Source organism: Aulonocara sp. 'chitande type north' Nkhata Bay, linkage group LG18 (genome assembly GCF_057382095.1).
Source record: "Aulonocara sp. 'chitande type north' Nkhata Bay isolate Kocher_YH1m ecotype deep benthic linkage group LG18, A_spYH_male_GT1.1, whole genome shotgun sequence".
Taxonomy (NCBI): domain Eukaryota; kingdom Metazoa; phylum Chordata; class Actinopteri; order Cichliformes; family Cichlidae; genus Aulonocara; species Aulonocara sp. 'chitande type north' Nkhata Bay.
This window is the reverse complement of record NC_141361.1, coordinates 9,970,966-9,995,947: the sequence shown is the minus strand read 5'-3', so window position 1 is coordinate 9,995,947 and position 24,982 is coordinate 9,970,966. Positions and strand designations below refer to the sequence as shown.

Below are 24,982 nucleotides of genomic sequence, written 5' to 3'. Positions count from 1 at the left end.
CTGGCCAATGGTATATAATCCAGGTTTAAGACATGTATGCGTCTTTTAAATATAATCTATTCTTAGTAAGGCATTAATGTTTTTTATAGACTACTAAAGGGTTAGTATGCCAAGCAAGTGGTGAATATTTTTACCACTTGTTTGGGATAGGCCTATGTATTTTATATTACACTGTTGCTACAAAACAAATCAAAAGGAAAAAAGTATAATAATCTAAAAATAAAAGTTATATTAGAGTTCTACAAATCTTGCATTATGTTGTCTTATATTGCTGAAATTGTAGAATGTCACAAGATATGCATGGTGATAATGGTGGTGTGCTGTTGTTTCATGCATACACACAAAAATGTAATGATATGAGTAATGCAGCACTGTGTATGTGTAATAGAAATTCATTATTAAATACCAAAATATTACCAAAGACAGATATGTACTCTAATTACATTTACATATAAAGGGTTACGTCCAAATATTTAATATTTTTTATTTCTTGACAAAACTGCTGGGAAAGACCAAAACCACCAAGGCCAGGACTATTTACAAAGAGTTGTTTCTACACAGGCTCTTTGCATTTGGTAGTATGGACTAAAATTCAAAGCAGTGTTTTTGACTTTGACTCTTCTTTGAACTTGCACCTCCTCATCTAGGATTGAAATCAATATGAATTCCTCCAAGCAACCACTGTCTGCCATGCCCACAACAAGCCGAATATGCCAAAAAAGGCTCTAACTTACAGTACGGTGTAAAGATTGTATAGAAACAATGAAAAACTCTGCTAACACTGAAACGCTCGATATCAAACCTGAAACTTCAGCATCCTGTGGGGTTTCTATGCCAGGACACTCACACTCAAAAAAAAGGCACTACAGAAAAAGTTGCTTTAACTGTGATGTAAAGCCAGGACCTGAAGAACATGATCACAAATCTCATGCACCACGCCAAATGTCCAGCGATGCTCTAGATAAGTGTTTTTTTATTTATTTTAATCCAGCGCGAGCATGCCAACATATCTTCGCTGACTCATCTCACCTTGAGCTCGTACTCCTCCCGGGTGTCACTCTCGCTTCTGACGTCCTGCTTCAGGTCCATGTCATCTTTGAATGGCTGAGTGGAGGGAGAGAGGGAAACAGAGGGCAGAAACTAAACCATCAAACAACGAAACACACACACGGAAAGAGGGAGGGTGAAAAAGGAAAGGAGGAAGAAGAGAGGGAGGGGAGAGGAAAACAGAGTTTCAGGTTTTGAATCCCAAGAGACCGGAAGACGAGAAACGGTTAGTTGTTGGAGAAAAAGGTGTTTTTGCCCGAGCTTTAAAACCGCGTCAGAGGAGCTGCATCGATTAGATTCTCCAGGACTTCCGGGGTTGAATTCTCCTCTAAAAGGAACAAAATGTTAAAATGAGTGTGTGTCTGTATATTTGTTTATTATTTCTGTGTTTTTTGTGTGCACAAATATGTGTGCATTGAGGAAAAACGGTGTATTTTTCCCCCAGTTAGTTTTTCTCCTGTATCTATGCGTGAATGTCTTGTCCTTGTTTCTCCTCATATGTGTGTGTACACATGCTTCATTGTGCTTTATTGATTTTGAGTCGAGTGTGTGCGCGCATATATTTTGACATCTTTTTTATGGATTTGTGTTTTTAGTGTGTCTTTAGTGAGGCCTTGTGCGTGTGTCTTTGTTCCCATTGTGTGATTGTGAGAATGTCTGTGTGTGCCTCTCCTGCCAAGTCGCCTTTAGTGTCAGTGTATCTGTACATTTAAGGCCATTGACCCATACGCCTCCTCTCCACGGCCCCCGGTGACTCAGATGGGAGTTTACTCACAGAGTACATAGCCTTGACCATCCGGGTTGCTGTGGAGACGTTGGCCGCCTCCTCCTCCAGGCTGTGGGTTTCTTTGTTCACCGTTTCTACCTTGATGTCTGGTTTACCGAGGGTGACACCCCTTCGACCTGGAAGAAAAACACAACCGCCGGTTATAATGTGTGGTAATGTTAAGATAAATGATTGACTTCTTTTTCAGTCTAGCTAGAAAAGTAGCAAGAAAAGAAAACTTCAGCATTATTTTTTGTTTTAAATTTGTTCAGCTTGCCTGGTTCATTATTTGCCTTGGCATGCTGACAGCCTTAAAAGAAATGAAAAATATCACAACATGAACTCTAAAGATATGACAGTGAAAGAATATGCTAAAATATCTCCACTCTACTTGGGCAATAATTTCTTTATCAGGGGTTGTTTTGATTAAAATTTATAAGAAAGATAAATATCGTTTCAGCAGATGTCTCTGTCTGCAAATCCAAGGATGATTCATTATTTGCTTTGTTGTCTTTTATAGACAAACTTCTCAGTTTTAACCACCTTTGTCCTTTCCTTGTAGGTGTGATATTAGTTTTTTCTTATTTGTTTATGTGGTTATCATTTTGTATTCTGTGTCTATATGTATTCTTTCATAGTTTGTGTATCATGGTATACTGTCGTTTTTAATACATCTGCTTGGCTGGACTTTGTATTTTGGGTCGGCTACTGTTTCGTACGGTGGCCCTGAGAGGCCAAACGGACTGCAACTTAAGAAAACACCAGCAATAAGAAAAACGCTGCGAAAGCACACAAAACACAACGGAAATAGGACAAACGACGACGGGAATAGGAAAAAACTGATTTCCAAAATCACAAGGGAAGTGTTTCTGGGGAGACAATAACCTGATGGACCAGTTGCAGGAACCCAAAACGATTCATATAATACTTATGACGGATTTTTAGGCTAATAGTTAGGCTAACACACTTACCTCTCATCTTTTCTTTCCTCACAAAACCGATAGATCGTCCACTTCTTTTAAGTGTCTCCCAGCGCAATTAGCATATTTTGGCTCCTGCAACTGGTCCGTCGGGTTATTGTCTCCCCAGAAACACTTCCCTTGAGCTTTTGGAAATCTGTTTTTTCCTATTTCCGTTTTGTTTTGTGTGCTTTTGCAGTGTTTTTCTTATTGCTGGTGTTTTCTTAAGTTGCAGTCCGTTTGGCCTCTCAGGGCCACCGTAGTTTCGTGTTTCTGACTTCAGCAGCTTAGTTTTCTAAAAGTAGACGCTGTGGAAGTGTCTGCAATTTTTATTTTAAAAAAGCCTTCAGAACAAATAGCATACCATGTGAAAGAATCTAATTTTTTTTAGCCAGTTTTCTCAAAAACAAGCAGCTCCACAAGTGGATTTGAAATAAAAACAAAATGATGACGTCCTTTACCTGTAGACTTTCAGCTTCACTGTAGGAATGACAGTCATTTATTAAATATTTTTCCATTTATATGGCTCAAAAGTAATTGGACAAACTGTCATAATTTTAAATGTTGGGAAAGTTTTTAATACTTGGATGAGATTCTTTTGCAGTCAATGAATGCCTGAAGTCTCAGCCCTGAGTTATGTTTCCTTCCTGCAGCCGTTTCAGTCTCAGTTGCTGCTCATTTTTGGGTCATTCTGCATTCCTTTTTTACAGTTTTAATAAATGAGAAGCTGCTCTGTTGAGTTGAGATCAGGTGACTGTCTTGGCCACTCCACAATATCAATTTTTTTTACTTTGAGAAACTCTTTTGCAGCATGCTTCGGCTCAGTATCCATTTGCACAGGCCCGTGCTATAACATTACTATAATATTATTATAACATCCGTGTGCTCTTTCTCTCCTCCATACGTTTCTATTAAACCCTTCAAATTAAAGCTGGAAAACCTAAACCCCACCTTTCCAACACATTTTGTGAATTTAAACTTGGTAAAAGTCAACCTAAAATGTTGATATTAAATATACTTACTGTGTGCAAATGGCTTTATTGAGCTAGGATAAGGCAGTCTTGTCTATAACTGCAAACATGTAAATATTAGGGCAATAAAAGAAGTGTATTTCTATACTGTCTCGTGCAACTTAAAATGCTCAACTCAACATGCTTCAGTCGCAAAGCAGTCAACATTTGTCAGCACAAACAACTCACTTCCACAGCCAGAAACCTTAAAAGTAGAGATTTAAATCTGTGAAGTGTCGCGCTGCATCGTAGACGACAAATGAAAGACTGTTTATCTGGAGCCACAAAGATGTTTGTTTGAGTTTCTATTTCCAAACGGTGTCTTTTCTGTAGAGGTGTTATCAGCTCTGAACCAGAAAAAAAATACACTCTTATCCACAGAAAATCCCTCTGGGGACTCTGCCAGTCACCTTCACTGTCTTTCCCACTTCTTTATTTGAGATGGAGCAGCTCAAAATTAAACAACTAAGAGACGCCGCTTGTTTTCAGCTCCCCGTTTAACAGAAGCGTGATTTGTGTTCATAAATACTAATTGGATTGCTGCAGGCTGTAGAAATAACATATAGGAATTCATAATTTAAATACTATTCACCTCTGAATGCTCTTGTTTTCTGCTCTGTTGTTTATGTACTTTATCTAGCATAGAAGCAGCTTATAAATATAAGTCAAAAGAATTAAAAGGGAAATGTACAGTAGGCGTTTTAAGGCAGTTTGCCATATTATATGAATATTCATTAATATCGCTTGCTATATGGCTGGCAAGTGTCCCTTTTTTCCAGGAAAAGCAGAATGACAGTTGTAGAGAGTGGATAAAAGAAAGACCGATAGACACACACACACACAATATAAGTGTGTGCATGCCCCTACACAAACACATTAGAGAGCGACTGTGTGCACTCACTGCCTTTGCGTTGGCGGTACAGGAAGAAGGCAAGCGCCAGTAGAAAAATAAGCAGCAGAATGGAGGAGCCCACCGTGCCACCAGCGATAATTCCCACTGGAACATTATCTGAAACAAACACATGCAGAAAAAGGGTATGGGGTTGAGGGACAGCTGCTGCCTCATTGTTACAGAAACCTGCGCGGATGCAGCGTCGTTTAAGCACAAATCCACTGGTGTTCTAGCTTAATATTGAATCTCTGAGGGCTGCTTCTGTTGATAAGGCGCAGAAGCAGCACTAGTCAGACAAGGAATGAAATGCTTTAAGTGAACATGTGAGGGGAAAATCCAGGCTCCGTCTCTTTTTCTCGCTTTCAAAGATGTTTGGGAGATTTTCTGAAGCTGGCGAAATCTGACAGTTGAAACAATAACAGTTTGACAGAGCATGGAGAAGCCATTTTCTCAATGTAATGTGGCATACCAAGCTCTGGCAATAAAATATGTAACCATCCAGAATGGACTAACAACACTATCTATCTGTTCTCTGGCTGAGGCCACAGCTTAATAATCTTGTTCAAGGGCATTTGAGCTTGTAAGGAAGAGAAGAACATCTTGTTCGGGGACATTAAGTTCCCCGTCTGATTTTTTTTTTCTGTAAACAAATTCAGCGCTTAAAAACTCAGCTGTTTGCCTTCATCACAAAACAAACGACAAAGCACACAACCAACCGTCATCAAATTTGGAATTAAGTTTCTTAATTCTTATGATGAAGATTACGTGATATTGCCTTTCTTCAGTTGAGCCACACACATAGATGAGTGAGGAGCATCTAGAAATGAAGAGATATAGAGATTTTTAATATGAAACATCCAGTTGATATTTCATTCTTTATATTAATATTTTGTTGATGTAAATTCCTGTTGCGCATCACAAAAAGCTCACCCAGAAAAAAATTTTCTTCATGGTATTTAAAGCCCAACAAATTAATTTAACACCTTCCTAATAAATTATTTCCAAAGCCAATTTTTTTGAAAAATTGGAAAGCTGGAGTATTTCTCACAAAGTTTGCCACATCCGAATGATTTATACAGAAACGCCACACCTGGAACCCAACAATGAGAACTTTGCAACTCATAAATTTAACTACAGTTAAAGCGTTTTGCATTCACAAAAGGCTTCCCTCAGAAAAGTCCAGTGTAATGTTAACATCCATGGTTGCTACATATAATCTTTGTCTTCTTCTATGCTTTTGCTTTATGTATGTAAACTTCCACAATGCAGTAGCCAAACAGAAAACATAATTCTAGCATTAAACTAGGAAGGCAAGAGGGGTTTTGTGCTTCTGCCAGTGGAGTAGTTGTGTATCTATGTGTTTGAAAAGGCAAGAACAGCAGCTCATGAAAATTAGATACACATTTATGATATATTTGATAAATATTTTAATTCTGTTTACTAACATATTTACTACTACTTACTGCAATCTGCATTGATCACGCTCAAAATTGATCAAGCTTCATCTGTGCTTTAAAGTTGAACAAGTTATAAAAAAAAAACAACCTAAAACCCTAACTTCAACACAGTCTCTCCATAATGATGCATTATAATTCCATTATGCTAATATTTGAATTGATAATAGCAAGTAAAGATGACTGTAGTTTATTTTCTGTAATGTGTACATGTGAGGAGTACTCAGCATGACCACCATGTTCAACATATGTTTCCCTTCCCCCCCTTCATACCCTTCTCCTCCAGTGTGATAATCATGGTGCCAGGTCCGAAGGAGTTCCAGGCAGTGCAGTTGTACGGGGAGTGGAAGTCTGACTCCATGACATTGTTGATGGTCAGGGTGGAGAGAACAGCCCCGCCTTGAGATGGAGGTTTACTCTGCTCCACTGTGTACCTCTCCATTAGTGTGCCTTTCTCTTTTTCCCAGACGTTTTCCTTCCACGCCCAAACCTGTAACAAAGATACCAAAGGCCTGACTTCTAAACCTGACAGAGAAGAGGCCAAGGCTATCACACACAGCTGGTAAAATAAATTTTAAGATGTCAGTAAAACATTTTGTAGTTTGCATTTGTTCTGTTTCTTCAAAGCCTCTAAAAAAGCTGCCCAAGTGTACTTCAGTTTTAGATTAAGTTAAGAATAAAGACTTGATATATCTGTAAATATATAAATATGTGCCTAATCAACACATCTCCTCCAAGCTGTATTAATGTGATGCTGATCTAATCGCCAGCATCTGTAATTTGTTTGATTTTTATCTAAACTCCAACATTTTCTGCTGCAATCATCCACTTTAACCTCAGGGATCAATAATGCTGATTTCACTTTTTCACGATAGCCTCACATCAAGGGACGCACACACACACACACACACACACACACACGAGCAACAGATGGGCTGTTGTTAAGACGTGTTAAAAGAGACAAAAGCGAGGAAATACATTTTAAGATCGAAAGATTATATTTTCACACCTTGGTAACTGGTACACTATTCCCCAATTAAAATGTGTGCGCAGAGTTTTCTGAGTGGGTGAGAAAACAGTTCTGCTTAAAAAGAAGAGACACACACAGTGCAGCAAGTGTACACGAGAGGTAAAAACTCGAGCAGGTTTTTCTACTTAAAATCTGCTGAGGTGGAATTCCCAGGGTATTAAATATAGAGCATGACAATATCAAATATACATACACCCAAATGTTGGGCTAATGTACCTCTTAACCTGGCTTGAAAAAATAAAAAGGCGAATGTCTTTAAAGACTCAACCAGGGACGTTTTTTGCAGAACGCTTCGATTTCTTCACTCTCTCTCTTTAATCGCACTTCCTCACAATAATTATGTTGCACCACCTTTGTCTGCATCTCTGTCCCTCTTTCTCCGTACACACACACACACTGCCCACACTTTTACACACACACACACACACACACACACACACACACACACACACACACACAGAGCATCATACTTCATATTTTATGAGTCCCTGTGTCTCTGCATTAAGCCTAGACTATAATGTCATATCACATTATACGCTCTGAGCTCTCTGCCAATGCAGCAGGGGGCTGAAGCTTTCTAAAAGCTCTGATTTCTGTCATGTCGGCGCTGCACAATTGGATAATTGACGCTGAAAGGTACAAAATTTTACTCTCCCTCCATCTCTCTCCTTCTCATTTCGATCTACTTCACCCCCACTCTCTCTGACTCATTCTAGCCTTCAAACTCAAATGGTGTAAGTGGCTTTATTTCAGTTCTTTTTGCTTCTTTTTGTGATATGAGTGCATACTGGTCATCGTATTCTTTTTGAAATTTTATATAAAATGCCAAACCACTTATATTTTAACTTATATAAACCTCACTTTAAATTAAATTTGAGTTTGGTCAGGCATTGCTCTCAGTTACCTTAGGAGAAAAACAGCACACATAGCTGGTATGGCAAATTCAGGCAGATACTCAATTATAGTTTTCTGGAAAGGCAATCTGAGAGAAAGCTTTCTTTAAAAGAAATGATGGTGCTTACTTTGAAAAGGACTTAACTGAGCTTCGGGTGCACAGCCTGATTCTGGATGCTGATTGTCTTTATGTGAGGGTTTGAAATTTATGTGATTATGGTATTTCTAAGTCATACTGATGGTATTTCGTAAGAAAACTGAGTCAGTCTTTAGGAAAAATAGCCTGAAAGTGTTCATTTCACGAATCGCAGTCCTACATCTTTACAAAGTCACACCTGAGCTCAAAGGAAGACCTTTAACCCACACACAGCACTGGAGGAGGTGTGGGTTGTGTAATGCCTTACTCAAGGGTAACTGTATAAAAGCTGATACAAGATTCAAATCTTTCAGCAACACATTTCTGTAACCTTCCAATCAGGTGATAACCAGGTCTGAGTAATGATACATATGAGGGGGTCACAATATAATATCTGCATATGGATAATGTAGAATCTGTAGGAAAGGAGCACAGCATATGGTGACAGGTGGTGACTGGTTTCTATCTGTAGTCCACTTGAAGTACATGTGTTATTAACCAGTCATGTTTACGTTTAAATAAATGCACCATTTTATTTATATATTTACAATTTTGCTCTGAATTCACAAATAATGAATATCTCGATAGCTGTTATCAGGTTACTAGAGCCATCGGTCGGATATCCTGAAAACACTCACAGGCTCAAACTTTTAGCTGGTTAAGGCTAAGTAGGTAAACTACCATATGAATACTTCAAGGTGAATATATCATAAATAAATTACATTTTTGCCAAAAGAAATCTATACCTACTTTTGTTTTGTTTTTTTTCTTAATTGCAGATCACTTTTTACTCCTGTGTTGAAAAATGAGTCTTACATCATAAGAAGAGGAAGGGATGATCAATACTTTGATTGATCCTGATATAACTAAACTACACCAAAGGTTGTAGACAGTGAAATAAATCTGAAACCAACACTTGGCTGTCTTTGTAATGTGATTGATTCCATCACTGTGAAACTTGTCATGTTTACAGTCGATTCCCAAAATAGAGGTACAAGCATCACTGCATCCCTGAAAGATGGTGGAGGATTCGGAGGAGATGATTCATTTAAAGACACTTCAACATTTCTTGGTTCATTTTCTTTTATAATTTCATTTTTTTTCTCCACATATTTGACTTTAAGAGAGCAGTAAACATGCATGTATGGTAGATATTGCAGGATTACACATTGATGTGAGCTTGGTCTTTTATTTGTAACAGCTAAAGACTTCCTGAAAGTTGACATATACACGTGCATCCACTGACTGAATGTATTTTTTCACTGGTGAAATAGTGGTAATTTGAGTGTCCTACAAAACCCGTGTGGTGACATTTAAAGGCTTGTAGAAACAGCTTTGTCAATAATAGAAAAATATGTCGTAGCTATTTTGTGATGGTGTGAGAGTTACAGCCATTTCATACCTGCCTGTCATACACCAATTTGTTGTAAATTGTAAAAACTGCAGGCACGTTTAGCTGTGATTTATTACTTGGATCGTTTAATATGTTTTTGAACATTAAAGTCACAGTGATTTCCACTTTTTAATCACTTTTACTTTTCAATAAAAAGACTTAAAATGTGCAACTCACCGCAAGCCATTCAAACACAAAACCTTTACAAATACTTTAGTAACATGTAACGTGTGGCGTCAATCGAAGCTGAATCTAATCTACTGCACTCCAACATCTCACTGGATCACGCTGCACAGTTTAGTGTGTGTGTGTCCTCTTTCTTTTCAGCCAAACACTACAGCAGCTGTTTTTGATGAGTCACACCTTCCACCACAGAGGAGGAACAGATTGTTCTCCCGTAATCATTGGAGAACAGTCGCTTATGTCGGTCTGTGTGACACAGGCTGGTGAGAGAAAGTAAAAATCATTTTGTTTTCGGGGTGGACGAGGCGTTGCGATCACGATTCTGTGTGAGGCAGATGCAATCTGAAAAGGTCAAGCACCTCTGCAGAAGATTACAACTTCCAAGGATGGACTTACAATCTTATCAGGTGGAGGGGTGCTGGCGATGTAACATTTGATCTCCCCTCTCTCCCCTCTGACAGCGTACTGAACCGGATCACTGGAGATGATAGGGGGGCCTGAACGGGTGAGATAGCACAAGGCAAAGAGAGAGAGAGAGGGGTACATGCACAGAGAGGAAGATTACTACAATGAAGAAAAACTGTCATTCATAAAAAAAAATCATATTCATTTGTAGAATTAAGAGAGAACCCCAAAAAGCAAATGAGAATTTTTTTTTCTTATATAGTGTCTGCTATTAGAGGACATTGTTTGGCACAAATAATTGCTTTATTAAGGAAAGAAGAGGTGTATTCTCTAGTATTAATACATCCCATAGACAGTTCTTCAACCTCTATACCTCTATATTTCAGACTGCATTGATAATAGTGTTTCCTAACTCTGGCTATGTGCTCGAAGATTGTACACAAAGAGTTTTAAAAAAGGCCAAGAAAAGCTGAAAGATGCATTCAGAGCTTGGTCATGCAGAAAATCTGTGAAATGTCTGTTGCAGTTGGGTAATTTTAATGGTAACAACAACTCTGAGCAAGTTGCAGAAAGATTTTGCTGTTATCTACTGCTTTTCACAAAAACACTCTGAGCAAAGTCACTGAAAACCTGCTCGCTGCAATACTGTCACTCTCTATCACAGTGAATGAAAGACTGTTAACACAGCAACCGCACTGCAGTGCTCTCCTTTTCAGTAATGAAACTGGGCTAATAAAAGTAACACGCATGTAACGGCGCTTGCATAGCCCACCATCACTCTGTATGAGAAATAAAAATAAATCAGAGTGGAAAATAAAGTTAATGTGAGGAAAATATTTAAAGCTGCTTTTAGCACTGACCTCTGTATTGATTCACAAGTTGAAAATAACATCCAGTCATCTTATTTTCAATTGTCATGCATGGATTTAATTACTGTGTTTCTGGACTTGACTGCAGTGGTTTTAATCATCAGTTCGAGCTCTCGCAACTGAATCCAGCCGAGAAAAAATCTCTGCTGATCTGGTATTAAAAAAAATGATCACATTACTCCAGTGCTGGCAAATTTGCGCTGACTGCCTGTTAAATTCTCTATTGATTTTAAAATTTTATTAATTTCTTTAAAGAATTAAACGGCCTTGCTCTGAAGTATATCAAAGACCTATTAACACCATATATGTCTCTAAATTTCTGTAGATTGGAGAAAGAGGCTCTGCTGTTTTGTAAAAGGAGCGTTTGCCATTCGAGCTGCCCGTGGATGATAACTTTTTAGTGTCTTTCATCTCTCTCTGTTCTTTGTTATTTCTCTTTTCTGCCATTTTGTTGCTATTTTGAACTCATTTAGGTTATTTTTATGTAAATATTATATTTGTATTATAAAGCATATTTAAGTTGATTAAATGTATGACACATGCAATCGTCAGATAAAGTGTGATGCTGAACTATGAAACCAAAGCTGGTGTGCTATACAGTAACCGTGCTCTGCAGAAGTATAAATAGCTCCACTAAAACAATGCATCATGCTTTGCAGTGAGTCATGGGAACGAGGTGGATGGTACAAATACTTTACTGTGTTCACACTAAGTGTCTGATTAGTGAATGAGTGCCAAAATAATCACCAGATCATTAATAAAATGAAAAAAGCTTTTAGCTTTTCATTTGCAAGGACATGCCAGTGATTTTCTTTTCTTGTTTGATCAGGAACTTGGCTATTTAGTGAAGATTTAAGGGGCATTTGTGAACTCTCTTTTTATCACTGTGTTCTTGGTGAATCAGTTTTGATTTATTAAGTACCTGCTGGCCGCTCTGTGAGATTTTGAAATATTGGGTTTTGGCCTGTTCATGACTGAAAAATTAGCTGATTAGATCATTTGGGTCAGGCCGGAATAAATCAGGTCGGGTCGACAGGCCCATACAGTACTGTGCTCCATTCACTCAGTCTCTTCAGCTGTCAGAGCGATTCAGATAGATGCATGCTTACATTTAACACTAGATCAAATAAACACATCCTGCAGGTCTGTGTGGTTTCATTATGCCTTGTTTATTAAGAATTAGGGCTTTGCTTTGTGTAGGGAGATCTCTTTACAAATGTTGAGAGTTTTGCTAATATCGACACTTTAATTGATAATGCAGAGTAAGTGAAGATTAACTGACCGTTGACAGTGAGCGTAACCTCGGTCTCTCCCACGCCAATTCGGGGCACGATGGCCTTGCAGACATACTGGCCTGCATCAGCCTGGCTCACTGACTTCAGATGCAGTTGGTTGTTGTTGCTTAGCACCTGGACGTACACACACAGGTAGGGAAAAAAAACAGGCTGATGAAGAGGAAAAGAACAGAGATAAGCAGACTGGAGAGATGTTAAAAAAGGAGGTTGGAGGGAGGATTATCTATTTTTAATTCATATAGCATGTTGATTTACTTGGAGGGCACCATTAGTTTTTTTTCCCCTCAAGCTCTTTTTAACTTGTTAGCTAAAAATTAAAAATTTAAGATATGAAGATGGCTTTACAACTGAGCAAACATTAACAAAATCTAGGTCCTTAATATAGATGTGCTTATATATTATATGATTAGGACTACAACTACATTAGCTGTTCTCACTTTATAGTCTATATATTTCAGTAATTAATAAGTATTTATAGAAATAATACTTTAATCCATCATGAATGGGTGATCTTAGATTTAAGTTCAAAGGTAACAATGTCTTTTTACCATGCTGGAACCCTTTTTAGTCCAGGTGAGAGTGAGAGGAGGGTTTCCAGACCACTTGCAGTTCAGAGTGACGTCTGCGTCCACATCCACTGTAACCGGCCTGGGCTCCACTACCAGTATGGGGCCAACTGAAAGAAAATAGCAATCCGATCACCAAATGAGCAACAAAAGGGTTCCTACCAAAGTCAAAGTCAAATTTATTTACCGTATTTCCCGGACTACAAAGCGCACCTGAATATTAGCCGCACAAGCTAAAATCAGGGGAAAATCCTGTTTTGTACATACATTAGCCGCACCTGACCAAAAGCCGCAGGTGTTTCAATGTTGACTCATCATATGTAAGAGAATATGCACAAAGGGAATTGCCAGGAAAGAGATGGCTGTTTGGAGACACACCCCTTTTATTAATATTTTGAAAAACAAGTTATGGGTACATATTTGCACATGTGCTGTGCTTCATAAATGAGTAACAAATGTAGTACATAACAATAACCTACAGCACACCAGAAAAATAGATTCGGACTACCTTTTAGGCTCAGGTGCAGTGACACGGCTTTAACAAGAAGAAAAGTCAGTCATTCACCACCATCTTTCTCTTCTTCCTGCGCACTAAAACCACCAAAGTCCTCTTCTCCAGTGTCGGATACGAACAGGATCAGGATGGTTTCGTCATCCACTCTCAGCTTCTTTCCTTCGTTGTCACTTTCAAAACCAAAGAAATCCTCATTGTCATTGTCAGTGTCAGAGTCGAACACCCTCTGAAGGGCCGTGGCGGTGTCCTCCTCTTCATCATGCAGCAGTCCAGCCCTTCGAAATCCGTTGGTGATCGTGGATGTTTTCACACTTTTCCACGCTGTCAGAATCCACCGGTGGAGTTGAGCACAACTTGCTTTTCGCAAGTTTATCGCCGCTCGTCATCCACGACTCCCGCTGAACGCGTAGCGCTACTTTGAAGTTTGTTTTTCGCGCTACTTGTACGGCACTATGTTGCCTGGCGGATGGACATGTGACCAACATACCACTCTTGAACCCCGATCCTTCCGCCAGGCAACGTAGTGCCGTACAACAGCGGAACAAACAAAACAAATCGTCTTACGATATCACAAAAATCATGGAAAATCCATAGAAAAGCCGCACCTGACTAAAAGCCGCAGGGTTCAAAGCTTGTGCAAAAAGTAGCGGCTTATAGCCCGACAATTACGGTATATAGCTCCTTTCATACAAAGCAATTCAATGTGCTTTACAAAGACAAAAAGCAAAAAGCATTAGGGCAAAACAAAAATACAATAATTACACTTATATTTTATGTAAAAGGTACAAAAACAAAATAGTTTTTAATCCGAATTTCAAAAAACTAATAGATTCTGCACACCAAAGACCAGAAAAGCACTTTAAAGCCTATTTACACTGCTTTGGTAGTTTTTGCACAAATTTTAAAATTCCCTTTTTAGTCTTTAAGGTTTACAAGTCTACATGCCCTTGCATCAGACGGCCTCTGAAAATGCTATTGTTTTATGAACTGGGAATGCCCCGCAGAGTCTCCGGTTCTTCTCTTTTATCTGTTCCTCAAAGCAAAACAACAAACATGTAGTGATGCTTTCAGCCATTACACTTCAAGCCACAGCATTACAGGAAGGGCAGAAGGAGCCCATTAGTACTATTATTAATGGCAGTAGTAAAATTAGTAGTAGTAGGAGGAGTATTCACTTTTGCTGTTTTAATAGAATAAAGATTTTTATGTAAATGTATTGAAAATTTTAATTATTACATTTTTTTTTGTCAAACTTATTATTTTAGCTATTTTTATGATTTTCAGCAGTCGTCTACACTTTATATTGTATAGAACACATTATATACAATATACAGTACTACAACAATATAAAGTTTATTATTGTGTTTCTCTTTATCATAAAGCATCTTGAGGTGGCTGTTGAGTTGATCTGGTGCTACATAAATAAAATTGAGTTGATTTTCATTTGATTCGTTTAAAAAAAACATGCGATTACAAAGAAGTTTTATTACAGCAGAATTCAGAATTCTGTTCATTTCACTATCATAAAAGAAGACATTTTTGTGCAACATTTTTCTCTTTTTCTCCTTTTTCACTGCAATCTTTTTATGAATATGTCCTTAACTATGAAGAACACATTGCTTCTTTCATATTTTGATTATTTACCTAATTCATTTAACTGTCTTGTTAAACTCAGTTTAAACCGAGAGAAAACGCAATAACAGCCTATTGGGAATTTACTCATTGCGCAATACACGAATGGTGTATGGTAACAATATAAATGCAGCATGTTTTTTTAGACAAATAAAGAGCACAAAGCGCATTCATGTCATCAGAATCCCACTCAGCTAAGAAGTGTTTGCACTCTACTCACAGTGCACGTCCACAAGGATGCTGACGTTAGTGCTTCCCACGGCGTTAAACACCTGACAGGACACGGGCTCGGTGAAGAATGAGTGATCTGCGGTGGTGACAAACACGCTTTCTCTGGCTCCCTCCAGCAGCACGCCACCTTTAGCCCACCTGACAGTGAGACACACAGCACAACACACAGTTCAACATGTTTCTAAGCGTTGTAAATCATTGTTATGTAGACCTCCCAGCGGGATATTTCAAAAGCATAATGGGTTTTTGAGGTTATCTAAATGTTAGATTTTCACCATAAGACAATGATTCTTTTTGTATTATCAATTAAGCTAACATTTACACGACTTTAATACGAAAACCTGAGGGAACGATTGCAAGAAATTTCTCTTCATTTCTGTTATCCGTGCTGTATCTTGCCAGATACCTGACTCAAAATCAAATAACCATATTGCACATCGTCCATTAGATGACATTTAATGTTCACTCAGTAGGCCTAGTGCCTAAGTACCTGGCAGTGTTCCCACACAGGGACCCTCTGTTGGAGTCTCAAACCTCAAATTACAACCATCGTGTTAAACTCCAGCATTTTGCAGTTTTAGTGCTTCAGTGCTGTCACTTACGATAAAAGTCAGCGTTTAGCTGTACAAATGTTCAGTACTTTTATCAATTCTGTTCTCTAAGCAGAAATTGCTATTCAGGAGCAACAGCAGGGAGAGGGTATGAGCGCACTCACACAGATGAAAGAAAACATATTGGCTTTAAACATCTTATCTGCACTGCAGGACGAGCATCAAAAAGTTTCTCATAGCCTGAAGTGAACAAAAACCTATAAACACATATTTAAAAAAAACCCATCCAGACCTGTAGCCCATGATAGGAGGGTTGGCAGTGGCCTGGCAGGTAAAGGTAACCCTCTCTCCCTCAAGGACAGAGCGAGGCTCGATGGACAGGGTCACGGTGGGAGGGTCTACACAGGGAGAGATACACATTTGATATGTATTCTAAATGAACTTAACAATAATGTGAACATAAATTGTATTTATAAAATATGCATATAGCAGATGGCAATCCAGAAGTACCTTCAACCTTCATTCTTTTAAATGTTCAATGAGGGACACCTCCTATGGTTGCAAAAGGAACTCTGGTAGTAAAGAAAACTCTGGGTTCCCTTATTCCGAAACCTCAGTGAACACGTTCTGATTAGTTTTTTGTTCTCATTTGAAAGTTTCGGTCCTTAGTGAATATAAAAGTGTGCTCATTTTATATATTACAGTCCCCATTAATATCCAGAAGAACAATAAAGCAGATTATGACTTAGGGTGGGCCTAGCATGTGAAAGACAAGCAGCTACTGAAAGAGCAAGTTTCCCAGATCTGCCCTCTGCTTGAAATTTCTAAAATGCTGATGGAGAAAATGCTTAAAAAGCCAAAGCTTAAAAACACTGGACTCTGCAAATCAGAATTCACAGCGGTGCCTTTATCTTTTATATAGAGATCATGAGTGTGAATAATATAATGACTGCATACTATATGAACAAAAGTACTGGGCCACCTACATATTACAGCCTTGGAAATCTATGCTGTGAAGCGCACGGTGCACAGTTTTTGTGCTGATGTTGCATGAATGCCAGAGGAGGTTTGGAAACCTGCAGTTATTAAGTCAGCAGAGTTTTGGGAATGTGTCTGAGTTTCTATAGTTTCTAAATGCTTTGGAATAACTCATCTCACAGCTGATTTTGGAATATTTAGGACGAACAGTGGCATCCTATTACAGTGCTACACTTAATCTCAGTGAGCTCTTTAGAACAATCCATTCCTTCACAAATGTTTGTGAAAGGCAGGCTGCATGCCTAGGTGTTTGATTTTATACATCTGTGGATATGGGACTTTGATTCATATAACGTCGTTCAAGGAGAAACTTTGGTTACCTATAGACTTCTGCACTGATCCTATATCTTAAGTAAAACAGTTATTAAAGCTACTTTTTCCTTCTTGACAATAACTCCTATGTTCATCACCATAAAAACTTTCTGGCTCACCGGGTGATAAAGTACAGTAGATTCCTGAACTGCTTCGGGCCTCCAAATATGTGCTAAAACAACACAAATCAAGCTAAATCAATTTGGAAGACATCCAGATTTGAGAATGTATTGAACATTACTGACATGTATATTATTTTTTGCTGGTAATTACTTCAAGTTGGTGAGTGCTGGCACAGCTAATTAAAAATATTTACTGATTTTGCAGTCTGTCTGCAAAAAATACTCTCTGCTTCATCACCAGAGCATCTATGTGTGTTTAAAAGTCTTGCAGACAGGAAGAGTAACATACGGTGAACATTGAGGGTTAGGGTGGTTCGTTTCCCCATAGGTACAGCTGGATTGCTGGCCACACAGGTGAAATTGCTGCCACTGTCTGTGTCGACTGGTGTGATGGGCAGGTAGCTCCTGGTCGTAACCCTTTTCCTGTCTGGCAGCACTTCCTGTTTGACAAAGAAAAAGGCAGAGACAGGGCAAGCATTAGCAGGGGAGACGACAGGATAAGAGGAATTTAGGGAGAAGAGCCCACAGAGTAAGATCAAAGAAAAGATACACAGAGGAGAGGAAGGATGAAAAAAGGAGAAATAAAGGTAGAAAGTCAGGTGGGGGTAGGAAAGAGACACTGGTGAGTTACTAATGGAGCCATGAGAGATGAGAAATAATTGAACATAAATAGAAATCCATGGACAAAAATAGAAAAAAAAATATTAAGTATGTGAAGTTAAGAAGGAAAAGAAAGATGTAGGAGAAAAGAATTGATAGATGAATCAATAATGTAAACAGTCCTTAGTGGCAGTCATAAAAGAGACTCCATAAATCTTCTTCTGGCAAACATGAACATAAAATCCAGCTTTCTTGGAATGAGGAGGTGGCATTTTTTAAAACGCAGCCACCAAATCTGTCAAGAAACTGTGTACAGCTTTCAATGTAGTTTAAATGCGTGGTCAGTAACAGGGTAATATAAGAGCAGCATGTAATATGTATGAGCATGTGTGGGGGGCATAAAGCTGGCTGTGATGAGATGTAAAAACATCTGTGTTTGAGTGCGTGAGTCAGTGTTTGCTGCTGCATCTCTGTGCATATAAAAGCGCAAGTGTGCATATGCGAGCGAGTGTCTATGCGTGCGTGCACTTGCAGACCTGCTTTCATGTGTACAGGAGAATATGCGGGATGGCGAGGAATCTGAACATGGAAGAAATGTAACACTGCGACTGTGTGCAAGGTGTCACCAAATACATTTCCTGCCTGTATGTGTGTACAAAAGAAAATCTCTGGCAGTGGGTTAATAAAACATGTCTTGGATCTTTGTGTCTTTTAAGTTGTGTCACGACTGAAAAGCGAGGAATGCAAGAGATGTCTGGAAAGCATGTGTTCTGCTTCCGGGTAGAAGGCATGGCTGACACTCGCAATATAAAGTCTACTGAAGTAAGAGTGTAATTAAACACATGTGTTGAGTAGGTGTGCAAGTGCGACAGTATTTTTTTTTCTAATACAAAAATTACGAAATACCACAAGTACATCTACTTAACCACTAATTTTAATTAGCTGCCCCTGCAGACTCGCTTTAGTGCATCAACTGAATTGTTAAAACACATAAAAATAGAGTCTGTGATATTTTCTAAGACTCACTATGGATGAATGAAGCAATGCATAGCAGCCCAAAGAGGGAAATGCGATGTGCTCTTAGTTTGTTTGTTCTAGTATTAGTTGTTTTTTTACACATTAACAATTTCATCTGCTCAGCAGCAACATGCTGTGTTAACACTGCACATTTTGATGTCTCTCTACAGCTGACAAAGAGCAGGAAATTTAAGACTGAAAGTTTGTCGTGTCCTCTTTTAGCGAGTTTCATGGTTTAATTTTCATTTTAAAATGTAAGAACTTTGCTCTAACTGTGGCTTTCTCAGTGTGAGGGGAAACAGACTTACTGAAATGTCTTTGATTTAGCAAAGACATTTCAGTAATGTTTCTGCACCTTTATTGCTGCTACTATAGCCAAAAAAGCCCATTGAAAGTTTCTGTCTGTTGATTTGTAGGTTAAAATCTGTAACCATTAATCATTTCTTAATAAATATGGTGAGTGTATTGTTGACTAAATAGTAAGGAGCGCTTTGTGTGAAATACTAATGATCGGCACACTATTTCTTGACTGGAGGACTTCTGGGAAGCCGCCTGGCCCGAGGTGTGCATACTGTATTTACCCGTCATAACAAGCCTCCAGCAAAAAAAAAAAGCATAAAAACAAATAAACAGACAGAGTGGATTATATTACAAAGATTGCATTGTTCTACAGTTTGTATTACATAGTCTTACAGCGACAAGTGAACTCATGATCATCAAAATCATCATTATGTGAGCTTTACAAACTCCCCTTGGAAAAAAACACACACACACACACACGTGTGGCTGCTATTATCTGCATGTGTGCATGGGTGTGTATGAGTCACCGTGGAGTGGTAGGCCCCCTCCGCAGGAAGGCCATTCTTGGTCCACTGGATGTGTGCCGCAGGCTTGGCCCCACGAGTCACACAGGTCAGGTTGTGTGAAGTACCAGCCATCAGCAAGAGCTCAGGGGATCCCTCGACCACTGGGTCCTCAGGTGGGACTGAAGGGGTGATATGCAAATTCATATTTTAAAATGACACATTTATGTAAGTGTGAACACATAAATAAAGAAAAAAACTTTACATATACATATAGTAAACCATAAAAACACATAATACTGTAAAAAAAACTTTCATACATATCAAAAGACTAGAGGCATGATTTTCATGTGTTTCTTTTTTAGGTATTAATGTCCTATTTAACACAATTAGCTTCTTGGTTAAGCTAACCGTTTAAAGGAGTTGTTCACCCTCAACTAAATGTACATATTTTCCTCATGCATTTCCTCTCCTGTTTAATCTACTGCTTTTTTATGGTTTGAGTTGCCCAGTTCTGGAGATACTAGCTTCACCCAAGTGCCAAAAACAAGCAAACAAACTAAAAATCAGCAGCGATGTCTCTCTCCAGAAAGCATGACCCAGTTACTCATAAAAAAAAATCCACAATTTTGTTGTGAGCTGTTTCATAGGAGCTATTTTCTTACCTCTGTCTGCATCCGCCCACCAAAGGAAGGATGCAGCTAGCTAGCTCAGCTAAGGAGGTCGTCTTTAATGTTTACACCCTGTCACACTGTCACTAGAATGAGTTTCTCATCACGAGTAGATGCACGCTACCTTCTGCACAGAGGTATGGTTATTGCATGTAGTTTGGTAGAATAAAATTAGACCTGCATAAAACTTCTAACTGGTTTGTCGCCTTGCTTGGTTATATTTAAGGGAAAGCAACTTCTAGCCAATATCTCTAAAAACGGGCAATTTACCCCAAAACTATCTAAATGGACTAACAGCACAGCACAATGTGAAAATACATACACATTGGGTGAAGTATTTGGCAAAGGTTAAGATGTCCCAGGTTATCAATCAGATTGGCAGCACTATGTGATTGTAAGTAACACCTATTTTCTTAATTATTTACTTTATCATTTACCAAACCTTCTAAATCTTGGTAAGCAAATAATAGAAATGCTGGTTGCCTAACCTGCAAGTATACAGCTGCAAAAGTCTTTCTTAGTTTGAATTCTTGTGCGTTTATAAAACCAGCACACTGCAGGGACATTTTGAAGCTAATAGGTGAGACCTATGCGTTGGTTAATTTGTTTTCATGCAATATTTTGTGTATTAGTGCAAGCTGAACTGAGAATTTTTTTCTGTCAGACATCTTCCTGAAAGGGTTTGGGTAGTGGCAGCTCAGTTGTTTTTAAAGCTACAAAATCTCAAACAGCACATTTGGGATTATAACAAAAGCAAGCTGGCACAGAGGCTTTGTAGAAAGAACAATTTCTGCAATTTCCACTTAAATGTTAAGGATGTGGGAGATTTATATCCTTATGACAAGGTTGGTTTAATGAAAGCAAAAAGGAAACCCAGTACTGAGAGGATTCAATGCATAATTACTTAACTAGTTTGAGGAAAATCAGAAAAATGCACCAGGAGAAGACCCCTGTATCAGTAGCAGCAGGGTACTTACTGAGTACATTGAGCTTAGCCCTCCTGGAGCGCAAGGCGGCCTCTGTGGCCTGACACTCATAGAGAGAGTCATCAGAAAGCTCGGCGTTGGAGATCTCCAAGTTGTACTGGCCGATGTCGAGAGAACGCAGGATACGATACCTGGGCCACGCTGTTGAACAAACCAAGAAAACTTTCAGTTAGAGAGCATATAACTCACACTGTGACTCATTTACTTCGGTCTGTTTTTATTACAGTCACATACTTTTTCATACATAGTGAGCCAACTTCAAGGGAAGACTGATTGTTCTGAAATGATTGTTGGAGTGCAGGAAGAGACATTAAATGCTTCAATTACAGACATGAGTCATCACAGCAATACTGGATTCACTGAATGATGTGTATCTGCTGTTTCTGAGGAGGAAAGTATATATATTTTTAGAAATACTCTGTGATGATTTCCTGTTGTGAAATATTTTGTTTCCACGTCACTTAGAAGAAAACAAGCTGGTATTCGTCACATTTACCCTTTCTTGTGAAATTGTATGTTAAAAGTTGTTGTTAAGCTATCCAAAATCTGAAATTACTAAAAAAGTTTAGTCTGTGCTACAAGTAATAAAATAATAAAAAGAAATGTTGCTAATTTAAAGGTGGCATTCATCTGAATTCAGTAATATTCCTAGATAGATAGTAGGCCTTTCTATCTAGTCTCTTATTTTCTGAAAAGACATGTCACTCTTGAATTTTTTAGGTGATGTTTTGTAGACTGTAGACAAATGTCATTCACCTGTTTTGTCGGGGGGTTGCAGTCAAAAGCTTAAACGTTATGACTATAAATTAAAACTCTGTGTGTGTCTGTAACAGAACATGTGTCACAAAAAACACAGTTTCTCAGTAATATTGGTGAATTAACCATTTAAACTGTAGTTCCTTGAGGTACTTGTCATGCCTTTTATATAAAGACCAGAAACGAAAACCCAAAAACCTCTTCTCCATCTTCTCTCATTCAGTTTTTAATATTATTTCTGTCCTTTGTGTAACTGTGCAACAGAGGACTCAGACCTGATTTGTTCACAGGATAAAGCAAATGTAAAAGCTCTTTTGAAATGGATAAATGCTGAACCCCGATTGTTTTACATCCATCACAGGCAGAGAACAGAGAGCAAGGCGACACGTATTTATGGGAAAGTGTGATATGATATGCCCTCTACACAAACAACACAAGGGGGGTAATGAATGCACGAGGACACACGCATAACGGCAGTATAGTAACACAGTTAGCGATAAACAGCTAAATGGTTTTTGTACTAACACTGATCAAACGTGGCCACATATTCAATAACGCCACATCAATTCCTGCAGAATTACGGACTGAGCTGTTCCAATTACAGCACCCTCTTTTTCTCTCTTTGAACCCTCAACTCGCAGACAAAGACATAATTGAGCGTGACATCCCACTAGGGGGCACTCATTGATCCTCCGTGCCCAATCCTAACATGACATCATGGATTCAGATGGCAAAGGCAGGCAAGCAGGCAGGCAGTTGGGGTGCAAGGAGGAAGAAGGAGGTTGGGTGGAGGGGGACAAAAGTATTAGTGGAGATTACATCATCCACTCCAGCACCTCGCAGCATAGCAACCACAGAGGTGAAAGCACCCTGGGGAGAAGGAGAAGAAGGAGGAGGAGGAGGAGAGGAGGAGGAGGTCTAGGATGAACAATAAACTGCCACCACTTATGCCTGCAGGTAGTGAGAAGATGCATGTGTGTTTTGGGTATTTACGTAAACATGATCCACACATGTAGGTGGCTTTACACTGATCATATATTAACTGGATTTAAATTTTATTTATCTGACATTTTACAGGCGCAGCCAGGTGATGTCTAGAAGCTGTTTTGGTCTGTGAATGAACGCAGATCTCCTGCGTATGTGTGGGTGAGCTAACTGCAGGTGAGAATTGCACTGCACAATCTGTACGCCTACACTGTCATCCACAGCTGTATGTAATCATACAGGGCGCATAATAACAACCACTTATACATCATACAGCCAACATCTGCACCTTAATGGATCACCAATGAATTAATAATCTTTGTTGGTGCAAGTGTTTGCAACTTGCAGACTTCATGACATGGCTTCAAGTTCAGGTTATGAGATGAGCAAAAGGCTGAGTGACCGTATGTCATGGCGGGAAGAATGGCAGCCGACGACTAAGCATAAAAGATGGACAGAAGGCGATGATAGATGGTTGAGAAGCAGGAAAAGAGACAAAGAGGACAACATGTTTATCAAATGTGTTTGTCAGCAGGTCCACGCTGTAAAAGGCTACGAGGACAAAGAGAGCATTACCAACAACAAAATGAGAGCGGGAGGAGGAAGGGACGGCGATGGGACCGACAGAGAGGAGAGTGAAGAAATAAAAAGCAATAGAGGGGATCTGGGAAGCCAGCAAGTGATGGTGAAGCTGTAGTTTTAAAGATGAAGGAGCAGGAAATAAAGACAGTGTGAGGGAGAAAGAGAGAGCGAGAGGAGGCGAGAGAGAAGTGCAGCCCTTTACTGAACCTGTGAATTAAATTGAGTTGAACACAAGATTCGCATCACATGTCAGATTATCACTTGTGTGACTGTGTGTATGTGTGTGTTTTGTGTCAGTGTGTGTGGGCGGTGTGTGCGTGTCTGTGTGGGTGGATGGGTATGTGGTGTTTTTTGCGTGCTATACAGCATGTAGCGTTCTTTGTAGATGAATTTACAGTGTTATGAGAAATGTGATGGGTGGTTTAGAGCTGAAAGTCTGTGAGTGCTAATGTGATATTTGTAAGTGCTAATACAGAAGTTTTTCTCTTACATTTTGTGAGAAGATGAAATTGCACATTACAGCCAAAAAAAGGCAACATTTTCATGCATAAATAAAAGCTTTCCTAACTATTTATCAATAAATTGTTTAAAATAGCTTGAATGGCAGAATGAATGAAAGCTGTGTAGTTAGTTTTTCTTCCATCTATCCTTTTTCTGTGGATTATGCAGAGTTGGATCAAGGTGGTTGTAGGCTTAGCAGGTAAATTCTAATGTTTCTCTCCTTAAAAACATTTTTCAACCCCTACTGAAGGATTCGGATGTGTCCACAGGTCAGATGAGTTGTATCTTCTGTCTTGGGTCTACCCTTTGTATCACAGGGTCACATACCAGATGGAAAATCAGCTGTGAAAGCATCAGCTGTGAAAGCATCCAGTCAAAGTTGCTAGAATGGTATTAAAATCCTGGGACCGGCTCAACTCGATCCCTTCGCAAAGGAGAACCAAGTCCTCTCAGAGACCCCTCGGTATTTTCAAATATTTCACATTGCATCTAAGAACCTCAGCAGCCTATATTCTTTCAGTCACTACCCAAAACTTGACCCTAGGTGAGGAGACTGACTGGTTAATAGAAAGCTTCACCTTCCAGTTCAACCCCCTTTCCACCAAAGTGCTCTGGTACCATTTTTGTGAAATACTGATCCCTTGATACTTCAGTTGACACATGTATAAAACACATGTAAACTGGAAGAACAATTTTTCCATCACACCTCAGTAACTCTTCCAGCATGAAGAGTTAGTCTAATGTGGTATGGCAGGAGTGAAGCAGGATTAATCCTTAGTCCAG

The 24,982-nt window shown here is 39.0% G+C and overlaps 1 protein-coding gene and 1 long non-coding RNA gene across 3 annotated transcripts in view; one reads left to right on the top strand and one right to left on the bottom strand.

The window, feature by feature from the left end:
• kirrel1b (kirre like nephrin family adhesion molecule 1b) overlaps positions 1-24,982 on the bottom strand; it is an 80,993-nt gene that overhangs the window by 6,492 nt on the left and 49,519 nt on the right. The window contains exons 3-14 of one of the 2 annotated variants that reach the window (XM_086271323.1): positions 21,368-21,517; positions 19,744-19,901; positions 17,589-17,739; positions 16,120-16,225; positions 15,266-15,414; positions 12,882-13,009; positions 12,321-12,447; positions 10,161-10,261; positions 6,402-6,618; positions 4,684-4,791; positions 1,823-1,950; positions 1,030-1,140 (exon numbers count right to left, since the gene is read on the bottom strand). In XM_086271323.1, coding sequence (XP_086127449.1) covers positions 1,030-1,140; positions 1,823-1,950; positions 4,684-4,791; positions 6,402-6,618; positions 10,161-10,261; positions 12,321-12,447; positions 12,882-13,009; positions 15,266-15,414; positions 16,120-16,225; positions 17,589-17,739; positions 19,744-19,901; positions 21,368-21,517 — 1,634 coding nt within the window. The remainder of the gene's footprint in view (positions 1-1,029; positions 1,141-1,822; positions 1,951-4,683; positions 4,792-6,401; positions 6,619-10,160; positions 10,262-12,320; positions 12,448-12,881; positions 13,010-15,265; positions 15,415-16,119; positions 16,226-17,588; positions 17,740-19,743; positions 19,902-21,367; positions 21,518-24,982) is intronic. The other variant, XM_086271324.1, reaches the window with a different exon arrangement.
• LOC147307995 (uncharacterized) lies at positions 23,007-24,284 on the top strand. Its single transcript, XR_015125985.1, has 3 exons — positions 23,007-23,089; positions 23,210-23,293; positions 23,652-24,284. It is a non-coding gene; the product is annotated as an uncharacterized LOC147307995 (long non-coding RNA).